At 46.5% G+C, this 21,816-nt stretch overlaps 1 protein-coding gene across 2 annotated transcripts; it reads left to right on the forward strand.

Moving 5' to 3' along the window:
- The first annotated feature begins 4,733 nt into the window (after positions 1 to 4,733).
- Positions 4,734 to 20,617, forward strand: lancl2 (LanC lantibiotic synthetase component C-like 2 (bacterial)). Of its 2 annotated transcripts, none has more exons than XM_028432380.1 (10): positions 4,734 to 5,211; positions 5,768 to 5,973; positions 9,490 to 9,607; positions 9,697 to 9,904; positions 10,170 to 10,317; positions 12,442 to 12,588; positions 15,789 to 15,971; positions 17,592 to 17,768; positions 18,109 to 18,181; positions 18,911 to 20,617. In XM_028432380.1, the coding sequence occupies exons 2-10, from the start codon at positions 5,809 to 5,811 to the stop codon at positions 18,985 to 18,987; spliced, it is 1,296 nt and encodes a 431-aa protein (XP_028288181.1). In that variant the 5' UTR covers positions 4,734 to 5,211; positions 5,768 to 5,808; the 3' UTR covers positions 18,988 to 20,617. The 2 variants fall into 2 exon arrangements, with proteins under 2 accessions (XP_028288181.1, XP_028288182.1); XM_028432381.1 differs by having other exon boundaries at positions 5,798 to 5,973.
- The last annotated feature ends 1,199 nt before the right edge of the window (positions 20,618 to 21,816 follow it).

Consider the following 21,816-nt stretch of genomic DNA (forward strand, 5'->3'; position numbering starts at 1 on the left):
TGTTTTTGTCAGTTGGGGTGAAGACGTGTTCTAGATCACAGTGAAGTCTTAAATCCGATGTATCGGTCGGTGAGACCAGCTGACCTGCTGAGGAGTTGATCAGAAAACTTCTTTCCATCCTCAAAAATTTCAGCTTTAAAGTTCAGGAGTCTAAACGTGACACATTCTGTGTTTTTTTTTTGTCATTTTAATCATCTTCAGGCGGTCACTGGATCTCATAATAGCTCCCTATCTCCTGCAGTTCCTGCTGGTCACCAGCAGAGGCCATGAACTGACTGCAGTCTGTTTCTCCTGACTCCTTCAGATGTGATTCATTTAAACTGAAATCATAAAAATAAAAATAAACAGGCAAAGTTCTCAGACAGAAAGAAGACGTTTCATCCCTCTGAGCAGCTGATAAATCAAACACTCCCTCCTCCTCAGAGCCTGCAGGTTTTTATTGACGGGAGCCTCTGCCAATACAATTAAATGTCTCATTCTGTCTGTTTGAATTTATTGATCAAGACGTGGAGGCAAACTGGATTAAAAGTGGAAGCTGCTGCTAAAAAACAAGATTAGAGCAGGAGAAGGAGTCAGACAAACAGGGAATAAAGGGGGACTGTGGATCATGTCCTCGGCTTCTGTGGTTTTGGGAGAGAGTGGGGGGGGGGGGTGTCATGACCAAATGCTGCAGGCGCCATCTGTGGCTCAGGCCCCAGAGTGGGCTGCATGTATCAGCACCAGACAAGACCTGATGTCCTCGGGAAGTGTGGGCTGCAGGCACAAAGTCGGGTCTTGGTCACACGTTGGAACCCGGGCCTGTCTGTGTGAGGTCTGTCTGATGTTAATATGAGGGGTGTGCTAACACTGTGTTAGCACTGTTAGCACTGTTACAGTACCCACTGTGTCAGTGTTATTAAATGTCCTGGGCTGGAGAGTGACCACGAGCCAGAGGTCGTTATCTTATTCCTGGCTTAACCCACATTCTGCCTGATTAATTCCCCTCTCTCTCTCTCTCTCTCTCTCTCTCTGTGTGTGGACTGTTCTGATCAGACAGAAAGGTCTCTCAGCCCGGCTGCAGGAGGGAGTCAGAGGATGTTTGATCAGCGGAGGCTGGAGCTCCAGTAAGTTCACATCCTCTGGATTAGAGTCATGGTGATAAATCACACACAGAAAGCTGCTTCAGGCTTCCAGGAGCTCCGATTTATAGGACCACGTTCAATATTTACAAATGCAGCAATGAGCTGTCATCCAGCGTAAAGGGACCTTTTTAAATCCAATGTCTCCTGTCTTTCCAGGGACATGTGCTTTCCAGGGCTGTGGGGTGACATCTGAATGAGTTCCCCAAGGCTCCATTCCAGCTCCTGTTCTCTTCAGATTTTACATTTACGGACTGTATCCTGTGATGAGGGATAAGATATCTCTGATTAATTCAAACATAAAAGTCTGTAATTAGCCTCAACAGAAAGAACACATCCTCGCCAACATCCAACTGCAACACAGGGAGGGGACCCAGAGATTATTCAGCTGAGAGGAGGAAAACAGCGCCGAGCGAAGCCGCTCCGACCCTGAGAGGGACAATGGGAAACTAATGTCTGTCTTTTATAGATGAGGATGGGTCATCGTTCCCTCAGGGCTGGGACAGGGTTAAGGACGATGACACTGTAATAACTCCAGATCACATCCTGCTCGCTGTTGTTTTATTATGTTTTATAGTGTGAGGACCCAGGACAGGTCGGCTTAGGGAGTCACTGCTAACTGCTGCCGTGTTTTGGCCCTCAGGGGCCCCTGGTTTGCCCTGCTGCTCCTAGCATCTTCCTGCTTGATCTGCCAGCGAGCAGCACCTCTGCAGATTAGTGCTTGTGCTTCTTCTGTCAGTCCCACCCTTCTGCCAGTTTCAATGCGCTCTAAGCTGTGCTGTGATGTAGATCTGTGGAACAGTGTCACCGTCATGATCAAAGTGAGAAGTAGCAGCATGGAGGAGGAAGATGAAGGAGGAGGAAGAGGAAGAGGAGGAGGAGGAGGAGGAGGAGGATGAAGGCGGAGGGGGAGGAGGAGGATGAAGGCGGTGGTCTGGTTTTTTCTCTATGCTGAAAATACACTCAAGAACCGCACAGCTCTGGGAGGTAACCTGCTCTGTGTGAACAGCGACCATGTGAAGTGGACAGTCTGAGTGATCCATGTGTGGGTGGTTGTGTCACTGTGTGGTGTGTGGGTCCACACTGTACCCTGCCCACAATCTGCAGCAAAGGGGAAGTGTTAAAAACTGCAGTCCCCCCCACGGCCTCTGGGGGTGAGTCAATCCTCTAAGACCCCGTTCAGACTTGTGTAATCAATCCCACTCGATTTTGTGATTGATTTGTTTTTCTCAATCTGAACAGTGCAAATCCAGTTAAAGTTTCGATTCACCGGAATCTCTGAAATCTGGTCGAGGTCTGAACTCCAATGTGGCTCCCAATCCCAGCATGCACCCTGTCCTACCTGGGTCTGAACGGGGTCTGAATTTTACAATGAGGACAGCAAAGAAGCCGGATCGAGCCAGATCGAGCCAGATCGAGCCAGATTGAGCATGGACATGTTTGTGCAATAGCCAGATTTGAAAATAGGTCTGAACATATCCAGTTTAAAAGCAATACGGATTCAATCCCGCTCTAGCTGGATGGACTTTCCCCAGTCTGAACAGGGTCGCAGACGTCCATGTGTACAGCCTGGTAGAGGCAACATGGCGATGCGGTGGTTCTCACTGTCGTCTCACAGCAAGAGGGCTCCTGGTTCCAGCCTGTCTGCAGTGCAGGCTGTGGGTTTCCTCCAGGGGCTTCCTCCTACATCCCAAAGACTGAAGTCTGGGACAAAGCGTCCACGATGTGTCCTGCCTCAGTCACAGCTCGATGACAGTATTATAGGATCCGCATCACATCAGCTCCTGGGTGACATCACACATGCTCTGTCTTATGTTTTTAATCACAAGCTTTGATTTTTCCTCCTCCGTACTGGAGCTCGATGGAATTTGGAACAAAGAAGAAGAAGAAGAATTGTTCAGGTGCTGCTTGATCCAAACCAGGCCAACTCCTTGTTAAGTCTCTGCCTGAGAGTCATTAATAAACGGGAGACACTGGATGACAGAATGAGTTTATAGAAAGGACCCTCAGGCTGACCCTGGATGACTGACCCACCAGCCACTGCAGGCCGAGCCCCAGTTCACCCTCCTGCTGGGAGCCCGTCTGTCCTTTACACCATGGTAGGAGGAGCAGACCGAGGAAGGACCCAGCATCCTCTGCTGCTCTGACGGACCTGGTTTGGACTCTCTCAGATGCTTTATGACTTTATGTATTTACGAGCGTCTCTGTGGGACTATCTACATTATTACATCATTACTGCGCTGGATGATTTCATCTAAAATCTCCCAGTGAGCGGATGCTTCTCAGAACAAAGTGACCGGGCGGCAGGCAGCACTCTGTTTATAGCAGGATGTGGGGAATGCTTTATACATTCAGCTACTGAAGCGTGCTAATTGCTCAACTAGCGGATGCTTTCTATGAAACCCTCATGAAGCTCCTCAGGCTAAATACAATAGGTTAGCCTGTGTTCTTCTTCTTTGTCCAGCATCTGGTGACAGCACGTGAGTCAGAGCTGCTCCTACAGGAAAATACACATTATTTTTAGATTTACATGGGTCTGATACAGGTCTATACATCCTGTTAGTCACACAGATAATCGAATGTGACCTTTGCTTGGGAGGACTGATCATCTCTGCTCAACTACCATCTTGAAGTGATGCTACCTGTTTACTAGTAAAAGACATTTGAATCATGACTCCACTGTGACTCATTACCAGAACATTCTCTCATGATTGCATTCAGTGAGCTCCCAGCTGAGAACTAAAGTCTATCTGGGTCCTTCAAGTTGCATCGTGAAGGTTCCTCGTTTGTGTGGACTATAAAAGACGATAAGCATGGAGCACACAGGTGTGGGGGTAAAGGCCCGCATGTATTTACATGATTGACGTCAAACTCTGCATTCCTGCATAAGAACCCTGTGAAGCATGGTGGTGGTGGTGTCATGGATCGGGGCCTGTTCTGCTGCCATCACTGATGGATCAATGAGTTCTGAATGACAGCAGTGACGTCTTTGGCACCTGTTCCGCTGATGTTTGGGTCATTTTTATGCAGAAGGGGAGACACACAGACCTTTGATCACACGTCTGCATGAGCTCTGCTCAGCAGTACTGTCAGACAGGATGATCCATGCAGACATTTCTGTCGTTTTTCAGCAGAGGGGGCGACGCTAACAGCGCTTTAGCCTGACATCATTGTGTTCTTTCCTGCAGTAATGCTTAAAGCTCAACATATTAATATGCTGACCTCAGCCCTCTGCTGCCAGGGACAAGAGACAAAGATGAAGGGAGTCCGGACACAGGGTCCTGCTTTGTGTTGGATCACTGCAGCTGTGGAGGGGCAGTACAAAGGAGGACGGGGAACTACGCTTGCTGTTAGTGCTGTGAGCTTCTTCATGAAGTGAGAATTATCAGTGAGGCTGAGGGTGGATGTGCTCCATGATTAAAGGAGGTTTCTGCATTAAAGGACATTTTTTGGCCGTGGTGCATGTTGGAGAGAGAAAGGCACAGAAAGGGACAGGAGGACGGATGAAAGAGGGGCAGGAGGAGGAGGTGGTGTGTGTGGAACGGGTGGGGGTGTGGATTTGTTTGCTATATTGCCTAATCCAGGCGGCACAGCACCATCATCACACACCATCTGTCACTGTTCACATTTGGAGTCAGCCGCCCAGACTGGGATGCTGGGTACTGACGGGTACTGACTATCACGGGGCGGGTACGAGAAGGCTGGTCTCCCTGCAGCCTGCGGTCTGTGCAGAGCGTGTGGGGTGGAGGTGGAGGTGGAGGAGTGTGTGTGTGTGTGTGTGTTGGGGGGGTGTTTCTGATTTGCCAAGCAGCATCAGCAGCAGCTGAAGGTTCGGTGCGCGCAGTGAGGACTGGGCAGGACGCAGAGAGAGAGGCACGGTGATGCGGCGACACATGGCTGCCTGCACCGCCTGCACCGCCTGCACGCCCTGACTGCGGATCTCCACTCAGAAAGAGGCTGAGGCGCAGGGGGATGCTGAGAGACGGTGCACGGAGGCTGGAGGCTGCCGCAACCACCCATAACCCACAGACAAACAAGCCGTGAGGAGAGCGGGGAGCGCCGGGGAGCCTGCTCATCAGCCTGCCTGTTTTTGGTAAGCCCGCTTCTGGCTCCACCTGTCATGACCTGCAGTATTCTGAAATTGCAGCATCTCCTGCATCCACCAGTGTGAAGAGACCATTCTTCTCTTTTCACTTTCATTTCATTGTCCTCCCTTTTGTCCAAAATCCGCAATTTCTCATCAGATGTGAACAGTTTTTATTCCACTGAAATCACCTTTTGAGTTAAAGTACTTCCTCAGGTGTCTTCATCAGCTGAAGTTTCTGCACTTTCTTGAATTATTTTCAATTAAACTGCGCTGTTTTCCAAATGAGGCTCATTTATATGATCCCTGGCGAAATAAAACACAGTCTACTATTTACTATAATCTGTTATTTTAAGGAAGGAACCGAGATTTAATTAAAAAATCGACATTTTTAATTTTCCACATTTTCCTAAAAGCGTCATTTTAATAGCATTGTTCGAGAAACGTTTACTGTGAAGCATTTATGGTTCGTATGTCATGATTTATGTTTTATTTAGTGCCTGTTTTGTATTTCACTATTTTTTTATTTGAATAACGCGATCGCCTTTTTCCCCCCACACCACAGCGTGTCTGAGGACTTTTTATCCCTTCCCAGCCGCCGTAGCCATGGGAGATAACATGTCCAAGCGGCTGAAGCTCATCTCCGCCACAGAGGCAGAGATGGAGGAGCGCTCGTTTCCAAACCCCTTCCCGGACTGGGAGCAGGGAGTCCCCACCTCCAACTCCGGAGCAGACGCAGATTACAATGAACCGTTCGACGCGGAAGGGAAGGTGGGAGGTTTTCTGCTTTTGGGACGTTTGTTATTTTATGTTTGCTAGCTTGTAGTAGCTAGCTTGGGGCAGACTTGTGTCGTAGTTAGCTGTTACAGAGTTGTCACTAGTTTCTGTAATTGTCCATCATGGCTGATACAGAAGTTTATAAACACTTTTACCATAATAAATTAGCTTAAAATGAGTGTGACGCAGGCAGGTGTGTTATCACGTGATGCTGCTTTCTTTTATAACTATAATGTACACGAATATTTATTTAACTTTTTTTTTTAAATTTACCCTTAATATATACATTTGTTGGATTTTATTAAGATGTTTTGACAAAAGGAAGTGCTGCATTCCTTCATAAGAACCTTAAGCCCCCATGTTTGAAGCATGGTGGTGGTAGCATCATGGTTTCAGGCAGATGTTGCTGCAAGGACTGTGTTCTCTCTGTCTGCTTTCAGGACTTGTGCAAAAAAAGCTATTTAGATATATAACAAATGTTTTTTTAAAGGATACCAGATCCTATGGAACGTAGTTTTTCAGTCACTCCTAGCACACACTTCGGCTTCATCCAGCGTGTTTGCTGTCCTCCAAACCACTAAGTGGCGCCTCGTAATATACAGAGTCCGTTCAGGCCGCGGTAAGACCACGTGTGCGCATGCGTGGTGCGGTTTTTTTCCCGTGTCGTGCCCCATGAACCGGAAGTAGCACATCACTAACCGGAAGTATCACGTTGCTAGCCGGATTCGCCAGCCACATTTGAGCCAATCATCCAATCATCATCGTTTGAAATCAAACTGGATACAGCCGGATACGAGGTGTTCACACTCAGAAAAAAAACATCTGGATACATCTGGATGCGGCCCTAATCCCGCTTTAGCCAGATTTATTTCCCCAGTGTAGTTAGTTAGTGTGTCCTCCTGGGACAAGACTGGGAAAGACGTGTAGTGTGTCCCCAGCCTTCATAGCAGCACGGCACCCTGCTGGATGACCCTATGTTGACCCCTAGATTTAACCCTGCCCTCTCTCTCTCTCTCTCTCTCTCTCTCTCTCCACAACTAGATTCAATTCGACACTGAATTAATGTTGTGTATAAAATGTGTAGTAATTGCTGTCTTGTGTTGTGTGTTTCATAAAGTACTCACTCCCTGTTTATGCCTCTCTGAACATTCCATTGTTATGCTAAACAGCACCATTTATTCTTGTGCCTGTCACTCTGCTTTGTTCTCTTCCTCCTCCGTCCTTCCATCCCCTCATCTATGGATGACTCAGAGCAGAGAGGCAGAGAACAGACAGGCCCGGTCATAATCCTCCCTGTTTTTGAGGACAGAGGGCACTTTCTGGTCAGACTCCGGGTTTTTAGTCTGCAGGATTGTCTGTTCTGTTTGGTCTTCAATGGGGGGAAAATAAGGATTTTCTGACCGGCATCCCGTCGATTGGGAGCAGAAAGCAGACGGCGGGCAGACAACAGCATGTCGTGGTTTAGTTTCTGTGGAAATGATCATGCAAAATAGTCTTAGGCAGAATTAAATTTGAAGGGAGGATTCTGTTTACTCCCTCTGTTGGAGCTCACAGTACAAACAACCAGCTGTGTGATTGGATTTGTTTATGACTTAATAGAAGTGACACCCCTCATTATTACAGCTGGATTCTGACTGAGTATGTGGGGAAAATTCTGCAGTAATTGCTGTTGCAGCCTTTATCATTCTGAGACAGAAGCATCAGTCAGATGATGTACGATGACACAGTCGTGCAGCTGTAGTTCATCTTAATAAATGACTTCATGGTTCACTCGTGTATGACAGACTGCAGAGGTAAATAATCCAACATGTTAACATGACGGTCTGCTTCTTTATTACTGCAGTATGTAGTGTATGGAGAGCAGGGCTAAACAGAGAGAACCCAATTTAAAACATATCAAATCATAGTAAACATGAAAGTTAAATGTCTTTAAATTGTCTGTTTGTGTACACAATAACAACACAATATAACCCTTAGACCAACAAAACTATACAATAAGAAGATGAAAATAATATTAGAAAAACCTGGCAAAACCAGGGTAATCCAGGCATGATGAATGTATTTCTCTAACAGCAACAGTCATTACAATTGGTCACTGTTGTCACTCATTTTCCTTAACAACACCCCACCCATCCACCAGCACTGCCTTATTTTGTTTTACTATAGTGGAGACCAATCATCTACACTGATTATTATTATTGTTATCCAGCTAATATCAAATCCAAACAGGGGCCTGTGGTTTGTCTTCCAGTTCCTAGGTCTCTATAGACTCCAGCTGGAGCTGTGGTCTGTGTGTAGCTCATAATGCTTGGTAATAATGCATACTGTGCCTCCAGCTGGATATCAGCACTACATTTGTGTGTGTGTGTGGTTGTATTAAGTGTGTAGCTGCACATGTATTAAAGCTCCATTAATGCAGAACAGTAATGTTCTACATTCGGTTTATGTCCTCATTGGGTTCATGGGTTTTCGAGTAACAGCTCAGTTTCCTGCATGTTGTTCAATACAGCCATTGTTGCTAACTTACTGGACGTTTTTGGATTGGACAAACGTTATCACTACAGGTTCAGTGTGTGGCAGAAAGGAGCACCACAAAGCAGCTTGAGAGGTGCTGCAAAGTAACAGTTAGCCTTGATGGGCTGCATAAAGAGAAGAGCTTTGTTGGGGTATTACAATACAGTATATGTAAGCACAGAGATGCAAACAGATGTTAAAGGCTGAAAAACTCATCAGAGTCAGGCAGGAATTATTTAGCCAGCTCAACCTTATATCTCTATTTTTTGAAGAAAATGGTGCAATAACATGCAGAGTTAAAATACATACTATAATACAACACACATGCCTGGCTCCTAGCAGCAGCAGCAGTGTTTCCTATTGATTGATCTGGTCAGCAGAGAGGAGTAAATGGTCCTTGAGCCCAACAAATAGCTCCGGTACTCTCAGTGAGCCCAGCTCGTCTTTTCAGACGGTTCGAACCGGAGGCTGAATGAGGAAAGGGTCTGCCGAGGATTAATTAAATCCACATCCACGCTCGAATCCAGCCTTTAAAGCATGGCTTGACCTATGATGTTAAATTTGTTAAAGGGTAAACAGGGCCTTGAGCCTTGTGGAAAATAACCTAATTAGCATAGTGGGACTGCTGAAATGAATTCTATTAATGAGCAGGACGGGCCATAACCTTCTGGCTGATATTTGAGCAATTATTGGAGAACAGACAGGACACACTTTGAGGCATGTTACGACCTCTGAAAGTAGCACGACAGCTGTAGATCTGCAGCTCAGTGGATGACTCGGTGTGTTTTTTGTTTTGTTTTTGCACTTATTAGATGTAGCTGTTTGGCACCAGCTGTGAGGGGCAGAAGTTTAATCTGTGTGGGTAACATTAACAGCCTGTGCATGTGTCTGGATTATGCTGGTCTTTCGCAGAACGGTGGATAAAGTCCAACCAGGATTTTTACCTTTCCCATAAAACTGCAAATAATTCTTAAATACTTACACGTCTCTTCTCAGGTTAGCAGTGCGTTCCAGAAGAAGGTCCAGAGTAAGATCAAAGACCTCCTCCAGCAGATGGAGGAGGGCCTGAAGACAGCAGACCCACATGACTTCTCCACCTACACCGGCTGGACAGGTGTGTCACCTGCTGTTATATAAAAAAAAACACTGATGCCAAATCCACAAGCTGCCAGCTCAAGAACTTTGTGCTGTGCTTCACCACAGGCATCGCCTTGCTGTACCTTCAGCTGCACCGCGTCTCCCAGGAGGCCTCCCACCTGCAGAGGGCGCTGGACTACGTGAAGAGGGCCATGAGGATCCTGAATGGCCGCAAAGTGACTTTTCTGTGCGGTGACGCGGGGCCGCTGGCCGTGGCGGCTGTGGTGCATCACAAACTGAACAACACAGCTGACAGCAAAGACTGTCTGTCCAGGTGAGCTTTATATTTGTATGGTAGATTTTAGCCTGTGATTACAAACGTCAGACTCTCAAAGATCAGCAGCCACCTTTTCTAAAATAAAAACACACGAACACGCCCACGTTTGGCAGATGGCCGGTGCTAATTTTCCGCCCTCATGTGGGATCCTCCTGTTCTACAAACTGTAGATGAGAACTAAGACTAATCCTTAAAAAAAAACTATCAGAGGATTTTTTCTGCTTTAATCCCCGACACATCAGCGTCTGTGCTTCTCCGTCAGGCTCCTCCAGCTGCAGCGATCAGTCCTGAGTCCAGACTCTGACATGCCCGATGAGCTGCTGTACGGCCGGGCCGGCTACCTCTACGCTCTGCTCTACATTAACAAAGAGATTGGAGCTGACACTGTGGATGAGGGCACCATAACAAAGGTGAGACAAAGTATGATGAAGCATGAACAGGACAAATCTTTATCATCGCAACCAGCTCTTAATTGTGAGTTATTATACTGTGTGGAGCCCGTACAGTGATGGGATGCAGTGTCATTTGTTACCTGATTGTCCCATCCGATCCTGTTTACCACCATTTATTTGACATAATGTCTCATCTCTCAGCCTGACAGAGTGCTGCTTGAGCCTGCTCAGTTCTCTTAGTGTAAATAAAGTCATTTATAATCAATGACAGGCTGTGGTGAGGGTGGAGCAGCCTCATAATGATATGCAGGTATTGGAACAGCTCTGTTTAAGGCTGTGTTCATGCTGGTATCAGTGTTATACTGAATCCCATTGGTATCTTTTTTTCTTGTATTAAACACAGTAGACCGTTTTTCTTCAACCAGAACTTATAGAACTAGTTAATAGAAGAAGTTTAGGAAGAGACGGTTAGCTGACAGACAGCAGCACAGGAATAAAGAAGCATCCATCCCATCCACCTATCCTGGGATTAGTCACAGGAGCAGCACCCTAACAAGGAAGCTGCCTCCTCCTGCTCCTCTGGGAGGCATCCCCAGGCCAGCTGAGATATGATCCCTCCAGCTTGTCCCGGGGGTCTCCTTGTGGTTGGATGTGTCCGGCACACCTCACCAGTGGAAGTGTCCACCACTTCCACTGGCTCCCCTAAATGTGGAGGAGCAGGGACTCTTAACCTGAGCGCCTCCTGCATGGCTAAACTCCTCGTCCTGTATCTAAGGGAGCAACCGGCCACCCTGCACAGGAAGCTCATTTCAGTATAACGTGGCTCAGCTCACTCATTCGGGTAGAAGTCTCTAATCTGTCTCTCATGCTTGGAATATATCTGTGCAGCAGAGGAGGTGAAACTGTGGTCAGACAGCATCTTCACTAGACCTCAGAATGATTCTGCTGCTCTAACAGCTACCTGTCAGACACAGAGCAGGGATTACAGCGGACCCGAGCACACACTCAGCGAATAATAATCCCTGCACACTATATATTTTCAGCATTTATTCAGGCGCACACACACATGGAGCAGAACCTGCAGGGCCAGCTGTCCCCTTTGGTGTAGCGCCAGGCAAAAACACTTACACTGTGCTCACACTCTCACCGTCACACAGCGGCAGAAGGGCTGCGGGAGTAGGCAGCCGTTTTATTGTGAATTTCCTGAGCATCACTTTCTGAAGACCTGATGTCAAGATTCACTCTTCAAACACTGTTTGAAGAGTGAACGTGTTATGAGTTTTTAGTTTATTCAGTTTTTTGAGTGACAGCGGGTGGTGTAGGAGCTGAGTCCTGTGTTTTTGAGGAGTTTTTTTTTTTAGCAACAGACGGTCGGCCAGATGCAGCATCTCCAGTTTTTGACAGCTAGGAAATGTGTGTGTGTGTTTGGCATTGACTGTATGCTTTGCCTTTTATATGATGCATACGTTTCTGAAGAGCCATTTTAAGGGAGCTAACCATTGCCATGTTGTCAGTGTCTGAGTCTACCTAAACCCCAAATACAACCAAAGGGGTGGAGCTAAGAGGAATTTGGTGATGTTAGCTACAATTAAAGGCTTCCTTTGTTAAACATTTGGGTCAAACACCAGTGATTTATCATAGTAATGTTAAAGATGATGGCACAACCAGCCGCCTTTGTTTTCTTTGCCATGAGGTCTCACCACGGCCGCTGTTGGTGTGTTGGTTTTGGTGGATAGAGGCACAGACGGCAGAAGACAGCTGTCACCGAGCCGACGTCCGCAGTGTGTGGCTCTCGTGTTGTATATTTCGTGTGATGTCTGAGTCACCGGCGTGCTGGGACGCAGACCTTTTTCTTCTGTTGGGCTGTGTGTGAGGTGGTGGCCGGTTCCACACTCAAAACACTACACCTAAGAAGTGGAGAGCACGTCCTGCAAACCTCCGTCTCAAGGAGCTTTAACGTATCCGGGTTACTGCATTTCTCTACCCCACCCACAAACAAGACCCTGACAGCACTGCTCTTTGAACCCTTCCAACATTTAAACGAATGTCTCCAGCCATTAGAACACAGGGTTACCTCCAGCCGTGTGGAACTTTAGAATCAGATGAACGTGCTCTTTCTCTCTCCCTGTCTTTAAACTTCAGGTGGTGACCGCCATCGTGGAATCCGGAAAGAGCATGTCAGCAGAGGAGAAGAAGACCGATCGCTGCCCTCTGCTGTACGAATGGCACAAGAAGCAGTACATCGGCGCCGCCCACGGCCTGGCTGGCATCTACTACATGTTAATGCAGGTAATGCTGAGGTTTGGTGTTCAGTGTGTGGTTATGACCGGGCTCACTAGGGGTGAAAAGGAAATAACATAAACCCAACATAAACAGAGGAAAGACTGGAAACTGAAGAACAAAACTTTAAATACCTTTCTAGCTGTAAGAGTATAAATAACAACGCTAACTGCTATCAGACGAGTTACCGCTGTGAAAATGCACGTTGGTCAGTGGTGGCGCGTCAGTTGCAGTTGCGCTCCGGCTGCTCCGCCTCTTTGTGCAGCAGCACAGGCAGATTTTCTGCTGAGTCATCCTTCGCGCCACCACTATCGCTTCTGTATGTGTAAACCGGGCGCTGGTCAGGAGACCGAGACCATCAGATCACACTGAGCAGGCTCCTCAGAGTTTTGTAGTCTCAATAAAAACTCCCGGTTATCCCTCTTCCATCTATTCTGCTGACTCATCTCAGCAGACCTAGATGAAGAAACTGCTCCATGAGTCAGCATAAACTCGTCGCAGGCAGCAGACAATGACTTAACTTGTTTAGGAATACTACAATCCGGTCTGGCAGACACTTCTTAAACTCCTCCTCACTCCTAAATTCCTCCAATAAAATCAACTCCCTCAGAGAATCAAAGCCACGAGCTTCACAAGCAGAAAACCATTGATCAGAAGAAGTTCACTTCTGTCTAACGAACTCCCTGCAGGTCTGAGTTGAAGCCGGTAGGGCTCAGGCACCAAGTTATACGCTAGCAAGATTGCATTCACAACTAAGGATGCTCTCCAGCGGGAACGCATGAACGGCTTCCTGGTGCTCAAACACACCACAGTAAGAATAAACTTCAGCTTCTTTAAACACGGGAACTGGATCAATGTTTTTACCGATTTACCTGTGCTGGGCTCGTTCTCAAGCCTACGGATGCTACGGACGAGAGAGGAGAAACACAGAAGAAGACACTGATGCTGGTTTTATTAAGCAGTTGTGCTGTGCTGCTGCACACAGATTCAGCTGCATTGATCAAAGTTAGAATCGGGCCTCCGTACTTTGATTATAGTTCTTTTTGATGTGTCTCTGCTTCAAAGGTCTATCCTGTGTCAGAGTAAATGAACTCAAACTAAGTCTAGAACACTGTGCTGTGAGTCCAGTCGCCTCCATTTTAAACTCTCGGTTATTTAAGCTCTGACGCTGTAGATTTAACGAAGAAAAGAATCATCAGAAGCAGCATCTTCAGCCAGAGGTCAGGCCCTTTGGCACAGATCTCCTTCATTTATGGGTTTAAATGGCTTTTAAGATGTAGTGCTGGTTATACTGTATTAGCCTTCATCATAAAACTCTCCAGTGATTCAGCTTCATCGTTTGAAGAGAATTATCTCTGGTTACTGGAGTGCTGCCAGCACACAGTGCAACAAGAAGAGATATGTCAGCATGCCAGTGTTTTAATGTTGGCTTAATGTTCTGGTGTTTGGAGCGTCTCAGCGTCCCGGGCTCAGAGCCAGAGCCGGCTCTGATAACTCCTACAGCCGGACGTCACTCGCTGCCGAGTTAAATCAGTTCAGTTGTGTGAGGAGGGAGGCGGAGCTACAAGGATTTACAGTTTGTTTGAGCACTTTGAGTCTGATGAAGGTGCACACAGTGTCAAGGTACCAGGCTCCTGTTTTTGGTGGCGTAGAGCAGCGTGAGTGATTTTACTGTTACTGTCCTGTGAAGCTGTTGTAGTTCCTGGAAGCGAGGCTGCAGGTCTGGATGTAGAGGGTGGTGATGACAGGAGTGTGGAGAACTCCCTAGGCCAGCGGGTGGAGCTGCATCAGGGCTGTTTTGGTGATGGAGGATGGGTCGTCAGACTCCCAGGGTTTTGATGCGGCGGACCCTCTTTACACATGTGATCTTTTCATATCAAAGTCAGGTTAAAGTCAGGAAAACAGAGGAGTTAGTTTAATTATTAGTTTGTTGTAGTTCCAGCTCTGATGGTTCATCAGTTCAGTAGCAGCACCCAGAGTTCGCTGTGTTTCACAACAAGCCCGAGTCTGTCTTGCTGGAAATGAATAATTAATTCTCACATCTGTCTGAGTGGGTGTGTGTGTGTGTGTCTTTAGTCTTTAGACGGCACTGCTTCTGACTCTTCAGACATTTGGAGTTTGACTCTTTGACAAAAGTCCCACGTAGAAGGTCTCACAGGCTGACTGAGCATTGTGGCCGGCTGGACCTCGTCACCGGTCACATCACTGCTGTCACCGCTGTGACACAGCTGAGCCACAGTGATGCAGGAAAAAACACTGAATCTGCACCATCAGGAAATCAGGCTGTTTTCCTGATGGTGCAGAGCAGCACGTGGCTACACACACACACACATCCATTTATGGGGTTTTTTTGTGGAAGTTGAAATTGTCCAGTGACACTGGAGCTTTGTGAGTCATTCTTTCACGCTGTGACACACACTGTACCGCACTGCGTTAAAGTGAGGTCGGAAGTCACACTTGAATGAATGGGAAAAATAAATTTTGCAGTTAAAACCCTTTAGTGTACTAGGTAAGCCCCTTTTTTTATTGTTTCTCTGTAGCTGCAGAGACGTTAATGCTGCAGGAAAGAGGCCTGGGTTACTGCTTAGATTCAGTCTTTGGATTATATGTGCATCCTGGAGGTCTGTGTCCATAAGATTGACTGCTGTCCTGTATAGACTGGTTGTGTCCAGACACTTGGTTCAGGTTCTCTATAAAGAGTAGAAATACAGTTGTCATTCATGCAGTGATTTGAATCCCCCTGATACATGTCTGTGAACACCTGCTGTGTATTTCGTGGTGGTGCAGTGATCTCACCAGTGAGACGCCGTACCAGAGGCCTGAACCACCTCAGCCGGCTCCTCTGAAGGCGGAGGAGCTGCAGATACACTGAGCTCCACCTCGATGACTGAGCTCCTCTCCCTGTCTTTAAGAGATCCAGCCTTCCCTGCAGAGGAAACTCATTTCATTTTCAACTCAATACACAACCTCATTCTTTTGGTCACTAACACTGCAGAGGCCGTAGATGAGATAAAGCCCCACTGTTTCCTCAGAGTGGAGCTGAGCCTACGTCACTGCAGATGCGTGTTGTCAGATTGCTGGAGGTGTTTCATTTATTTGCTGCTCCAGGTGTTGCATTTAAGCCATCAGTGAATTTCCAGTCCTCCTCTGTGCTGCCAGATCAGAGGTGAGCAGTAGAAAGTAAATCTCTGTCTCTGTCCCCTCTTCAGCCCGGAGCCAAGGTCCATCCAGACATGCTGTCAGAGCTGGTCCGTCCCAGCATCGACTATGTCCGCCACAAGAAGTTCCGCTCGGGGAACTTCCCATCATCCCTGAGCAACGAGAGCGACCGGCTGGTTCACTGGTGCCACGGAGCGCCGGGTGTCATCCACATGCTCATCATGGCCTACAAGGTGAGGCTCCCTTTGTGCTGTGGTATGTTAAAGCCCTCACCCAGCCTCTCTGTCCATTTCAAGCACACACAACACTGACACCTTGTGGTGTGGCTGTGTACTGCATTGACTGCAGTGTTTTTTCTAAATATCTAAAACTGTTTTATTCAACACATCTAATACAATTTTTATTGGTTTATAAGAAAACTGAGATGTGAATGCTTTCAGTAGCCTGGCTGTGGACACACACACACACACACACACACACACACACACACACACACACACACACACACACACACACACACACACACACACACACACACACACACTCTCTCTGCAGTGACTGCATTAAAGCGCCGGCGGCTAATTTCTCCTTTTCGTGGGCCATTAGGAGGCTGTTGGCAGGTAATGTGCTGCCATTCTTCTGTTCTCATTCCTCGTTGGCAGCACACACAGAGCCGAGCACACTGGGCGAGTGCTTATTAGTGTCTTAATATTAACACACAACAAAGCTGCCATTTGTTGTGCAACATCTGGAGTCATCAGTGGAGGATTTCAGGTCAGCTGCTGCAGCTGTTCCAGCTCCATTTGGCTGATGTAATGCTGTGTTACAGTGAATGAGAGTTTAAACGATTCATGTTTACGACATTATTATTGAAGGGCTGTTACAGAAAGAGGCTGAAACTGCCACACGGTAAGAAGTCAGTTCAGTTTCCATTCTCATTAAAACAGATTTTATTTCAAATGTATGTAACAAAGTACAACCAGGAGGCCATGATTGACTTGAGGCACACAGTTGGACACATAATCAAAGAGAGACATGCTTAAAATAAAACTGGATAAATATAAACTAGAATAAAGAATAAAAAGAGTGAAATTAAATTTTTAAAGTGACCAGTATGAATATATTGTACAAATTGCAGTGTATTAATCTTATGTTATATAGCTCTCTTTACTTAAATCCATGACTTTATACTGCAGTAAAAACGAATAAGTGACAAAAACCTTGACAGCTTTGTGATCTGAGGGTTAAACTCTGCACGGTTTTCCAGCAATTATCCGCATCCCGAGAAGTTAAATTGCTCATTTCCTGTAGTCGTTCAAAGAGTTCATTTTACGGTTAATTATTCAGCACTTATCAATTAACAACAAAGTGTCTGAGGAGCCACATCAGCTTCAAATAAGTTGCTATCTTGAGCACAGCATTATGCTAACAGTTTCCTCTGTGTAATGGGATTAGAGTCAGGTTGTTAATAGGATTGGACGTGGCTCTTAGCCGTGATGGTTGAACAGTGCCCCCGCTGCTACATCTCCTCCTCAGACTGACACAGAGGCTGATGTTGGAGAAGACAAAGGTGAACAGAGGAGGCGTAGAGTCTCTTTCCTCTGTGTGACACAGCAGGAGCACAGGATGCTGCTGGAGGCTGGCCTACATCATCACATCCAGTCAGGCCGACTGTGGGGTTTCCACCGCGTTCACACCGTGTCTCATCATATGAGAGCTCCTCCGTCAGCTGGGTTATGAAATGCAGTCTCTTCACTGTAGTGCCAGCTCCACTCTTATCTGGTTCAGCCTGTCGGGGAGGTGTTTGTCTATCATACAGCTGAAGTTTTTTATCTTCTTCTGTGTCATCACAGGTGTTTAAAGAAGAGAAGTATTTGAAGGACGCTGCAGAATGTGCTGAGGTGATATGGCAGCGAGGCCTGCTCAGAAAAGGCTACGGCATCTGCCACGGCACCGCCGGCAACGGCTACGCCCTTCTGACCCTTTACAAGCTCACTCAGGAGAAGAAACACCTGTACCGGGCCTGCAAGGTGAGACTGAGGAGCAACATTAACAAGCTCCTTCATGAGCACCAAGCTTGGATAAGAACAGGCTGATCTGTCTAAACCGAGTCCTGTCGGGCTGCACCGCAGCCTGATGGCGACATTTGGTCACACCGCTGTGTGTCTGGAGTCCAGCGCTCCACTTTATAAGAATGATTTTTACAAGTCTGCTGTCAGGGAGGTGGTGCTTGGCAACGCTCCACATTTCTGGTGTGAGCGGATGTGTTGAGGATGGAAGAAAAACATGCAGCACGAACGTGCTGATTGGTACAAATCAAATGAGCAACCTTGTGGTGTCATATCAAGACCTACCTTTGTTTTTCTGCAGTTCGCCGAGTGGTGTTTGGACTATGGGACTCACGGCTGTCGGATCCCAGACAGACCCTACTCTCTGTTTGAAGGTATTTGTTGTACTTTTCACTGTATTGACTGCAGAACTGCTTCAGCATTTCCCTGCACATCTGCCTAATCAGTGCAATAGCAGGCCTGTAATTTGTGTCTGCAAACATCAAGTCCGCCCCTCCATCAAAGGCCAATTATGCAATTCTGTCTGAGTGGGGGGGGGCGGCTTTCAATTAGCTGTAATGGAAGAATTATGAAGAGAAGGGCAGCAGCAGAAAGGGGAGATGAACAGACAGACTCCGCATCATGAGGCTGATACAGATACAAAACATCACGTTATATGTAACAATCAACACCAACGGAAACCGCATATAAACAAACCACAGATAAACAACATCACCAATCCATCAGGTGATCTGTAGTATGTATTGTTCCTTAACCCCTAGCTTTAAAGGCTGTGTCCTAATCTCTGTGGGAATAATTTAGATTTATGATTAAACAGATAAATCCTGTTCTGAGCTCAGAAATCAGGGGTTATTCCTGAAAGTTAAACATAAGAATCTAAATTTTAATCATTAGATTTAAGAGTTTTTGTATCTTAAGAATTCAAATTTAAGTATATGTTGCTAAAACATACAGGATGAAAGCAATAACACAGCAGCATGTAAACAGAAACAGCAGAGGACCAAGAGCGCTTCCTTGTGGAACACCTTTGTAGTTTGTTTGTCCAACATAATATGTCCAATGACCTGAAAGTGATGGACAGTAATGGATGTTTGTCCTCTCAGGAATGGCGGGAGCCATCCACTACCTGTCAGAAATGGCAACGCCTGAAGCTTCCTGCTTCCCGGCCTTTGAACTTTGACCTGCCAACTGATGGGACTGAGGGTGTGAAGAAGCGGGATGAAGAGGACTGACGGTCGAGTCCTGACTGGAACTGTGGTCAGTGGTGTATGTTGAACAGGAACTGAAGGATTGACAGACTATTGTTCGGACTAAACCACAGGCTGGAGAGCTGAGGGTTTGAGGAGGAGGATCTGGACACACGTCCTCCTGTATGCTGCGGTGAAGACATGGATCCTCCTCCCCCATGGACACGGGACGACACACCCTACGCCCTCAGCCTTTAATATCGTAGCACTTCAGCCAAGAGAGAGAGGGTGTGTGTGTGTGTGTGTGTGTGTCTGTTTTGGTATTGATGCCTCTGCATGCTCAGTTATTGGCTCCCGGTGCCTCGTTGGTGTCAGTGTAGCGGTTCCTCCTCCTCCTCCATGTTGTTAATGTGCTGTTTGGGTTCTGGCTCAGAATGTCTCATTCCATGGCCGCTCTGTCGGCTGTTCTTCTTTCTGAACATGCTCCTACATCTGTGGGTCATCTGAGAACAAGTGCTGCTTAAGCCTGTCCAGTCCCACCCACTCACTCCCTCCATAAAGAGGGTCCGGTCCTGCTAACCCCATCGCACCAATCCTAACTCTTTCTCTAAAAACGGCCGGGCTTTATGTGACGACTTCCTGCTTGGCGTAATCAAAAATATTTGCAGAATGGCTAAGAACACTGCAAAAGCAGCAGCAGTCTGTCGCTGGGTGTTGGTGTTGGTCTGGTTGCCGCTCTGCCTACGTCACATGCTCTGATTGGCTGCGTGTCTGTCCTGATGCCTCCACAGGGACTGTATTCTGCATCAGCTGGTGCTGCTTCCTGGAAATCCAACTAGAGTCCAGGTGGGCTGGTCAGGATCGTTGCCAGGTTGCTGTCATCTCATCTCATCAGCTTAGTCTGCCACAGACTGAGTGCTGAAACTAGACTCCCTCCATCTCATTTCTTAGGACCTCCACGTACCCACCAATGGCGTCACTGCTGGTATTAAAGTATGTCAAATTTTAGAGGCCATTATTACATCCGACCGGCCGTCCTTGACCTTCACTGTGTTCCATAGAAACACAATGTTGTAGCTTTTTTTGAAGGATTTATGAGGCCTCCCCGCCTTTTATATTTATTTAAGGGGACTGAACAAGTTCTCATGACCATAAAACTTTAGTCGTACGTTCCAGAAAACCTCATGAGTCCGTCCACAGCCACAGAGTCCCAGTGACACCTGTACAGTCCATCCAGTAATCCCGACAGCTCATGAATGCACATAAATGCCTAAACTCTCTCATGATGAATGTCATTGCATGAGGATAAAGTCACGTGTGTGTGTCCCGTGTCGGTGTCTTTCCAGACTCACTGGTCCTAATGTGTTGGTGGTGGACGTGTAGTGTTCGTCCCTGTCTGTGTTGGGTTTGCTGTCAGACTAACTGGTGCCACGACGTGAGCGTGTTCTTGTTTGTTTTTGTCTTTAACCTGCTTTAAAGCGAAGGATTCGTGCAGGGTTTGATATTTGTGGAGAATAAAAGTGAATGGAGCTCCTGATTATAGCTTCTTATTGTCATTTTACAAGTTGTATTCATCTGTATGTTTTACAATATAATAAATGTCAGAGGGCTGCTCTCAAACCACATCGCTCTTAGCTGTCACTGATTTATTTTTATCTCATAATTCAAATGTAATGTTCTTCAAGACCGTGGCTGTGTCTGAAATCACCCGCTCTCATTATGCAGGGGCTCATGTGGCTCTTCTCCACTCTGTAGTGAGAGTGTTTGGACCCTCTATGTGTCCCACAATGCATCATGAGATGGTGTCTAAGCGATGACGTACCGTCATCCACTGCGCACAATGATCCGTTTGGTTTCCATTATCGTTATTCTGCTACAACCACGCGCAGAGCCGGCAGAGATCCGCACGTTCTATTTACGCGACGGCGATGACGTAATTAATAGCGCCAAAAAAAATGACGGAGGAACGTGTCCGAAAGTGTCCTGGCTGTTTCTGTTATTTTCATTCCTTTCTAGCCGGAGGACGAAGCCACAGCAGCGGACGGAGGGAGAGGACAGCAGAGCAGGGAAGGCATGCAGAGGAGGAGCAGCTGTCTGCAGCGGGGAGGTGAGTTAGTCCATGGGCCGGACCATGGTACCGCCCAAGGTGGCAAAGGTGGCTTTTTGACGAGCAGGCAACATTTTGGTATGATAACCCCGGTGAAGTCACAGCTACATGATATCAGCTACCGGCAATATCAGGAAAATGCAGTTTTGACACGGGTGCATGTCCTGGTAATATTTCAATCATTTATAGTGTTATGTTTAGTATCATTTTAAAGGTGACACTAAACTTTCATTCAAGCTAAATTAATCAAAAATCTGGATTTTTTCTGCCAATTCAACCTTCCATTCCTCCATAATTCTGCAGTATTTTTGTATGAACCTCACTGTGCTGATAGGAGACCTCTTTTAACAATAATACAGTGAACCATCAGCTGCAGTTTTATGGAGTTTTTATATAAAAATTCGGATTTCGGTGTCAGTTCAACCTTCCATTTCTCCATAATTCTACAGTATCTTTTCATGAAACTCAATGTGCTGATAGAGGAGACCTTCTGTAATAATAATAATACAGTGAAACATCAGCTGCAGCTTTTCTGAAGTTTTTATAGTGATTTTTTAAAAAATGCAACATTTCTCAAAAATTTGAATTTTTCTGCTAATTCAACCTTCCGTTCCTCCATAATTCTGCAGTATTGTTTTTTATTAAACTCACTGTGGTGATAGAGGAGACCTTCTGTAATAATAATACAGTGAAATACTTGCTGCAGCTTTTATGG

This window comes from Parambassis ranga, chromosome 20, assembly GCF_900634625.1.
Source record: "Parambassis ranga chromosome 20, fParRan2.1, whole genome shotgun sequence".
Taxonomy (NCBI): Eukaryota; Metazoa; Chordata; class Actinopteri; family Ambassidae; genus Parambassis; species Parambassis ranga.

Bases quoted from the DNA above. Each gene is read 5' to 3' on its own strand.
- lancl2 (XM_028432380.1), top strand. From the start codon at position 5,809: ATGGGAGATAACATGTCCAAGCGGCTGAAGCTCATCTCCGCCACAGAG. The intron at 12,589-15,788 runs GTAATGCTGAGG...TCCCCTCTTCAG, and splicing joins TCTACTACATGTTAATGCAG to CCCGGAGCCAAGGTCCATCC. The intron at 18,182-18,910 runs GTATTTGTTGTA...TTGTCCTCTCAG, and splicing joins ACCCTACTCTCTGTTTGAAG to GAATGGCGGGAGCCATCCAC.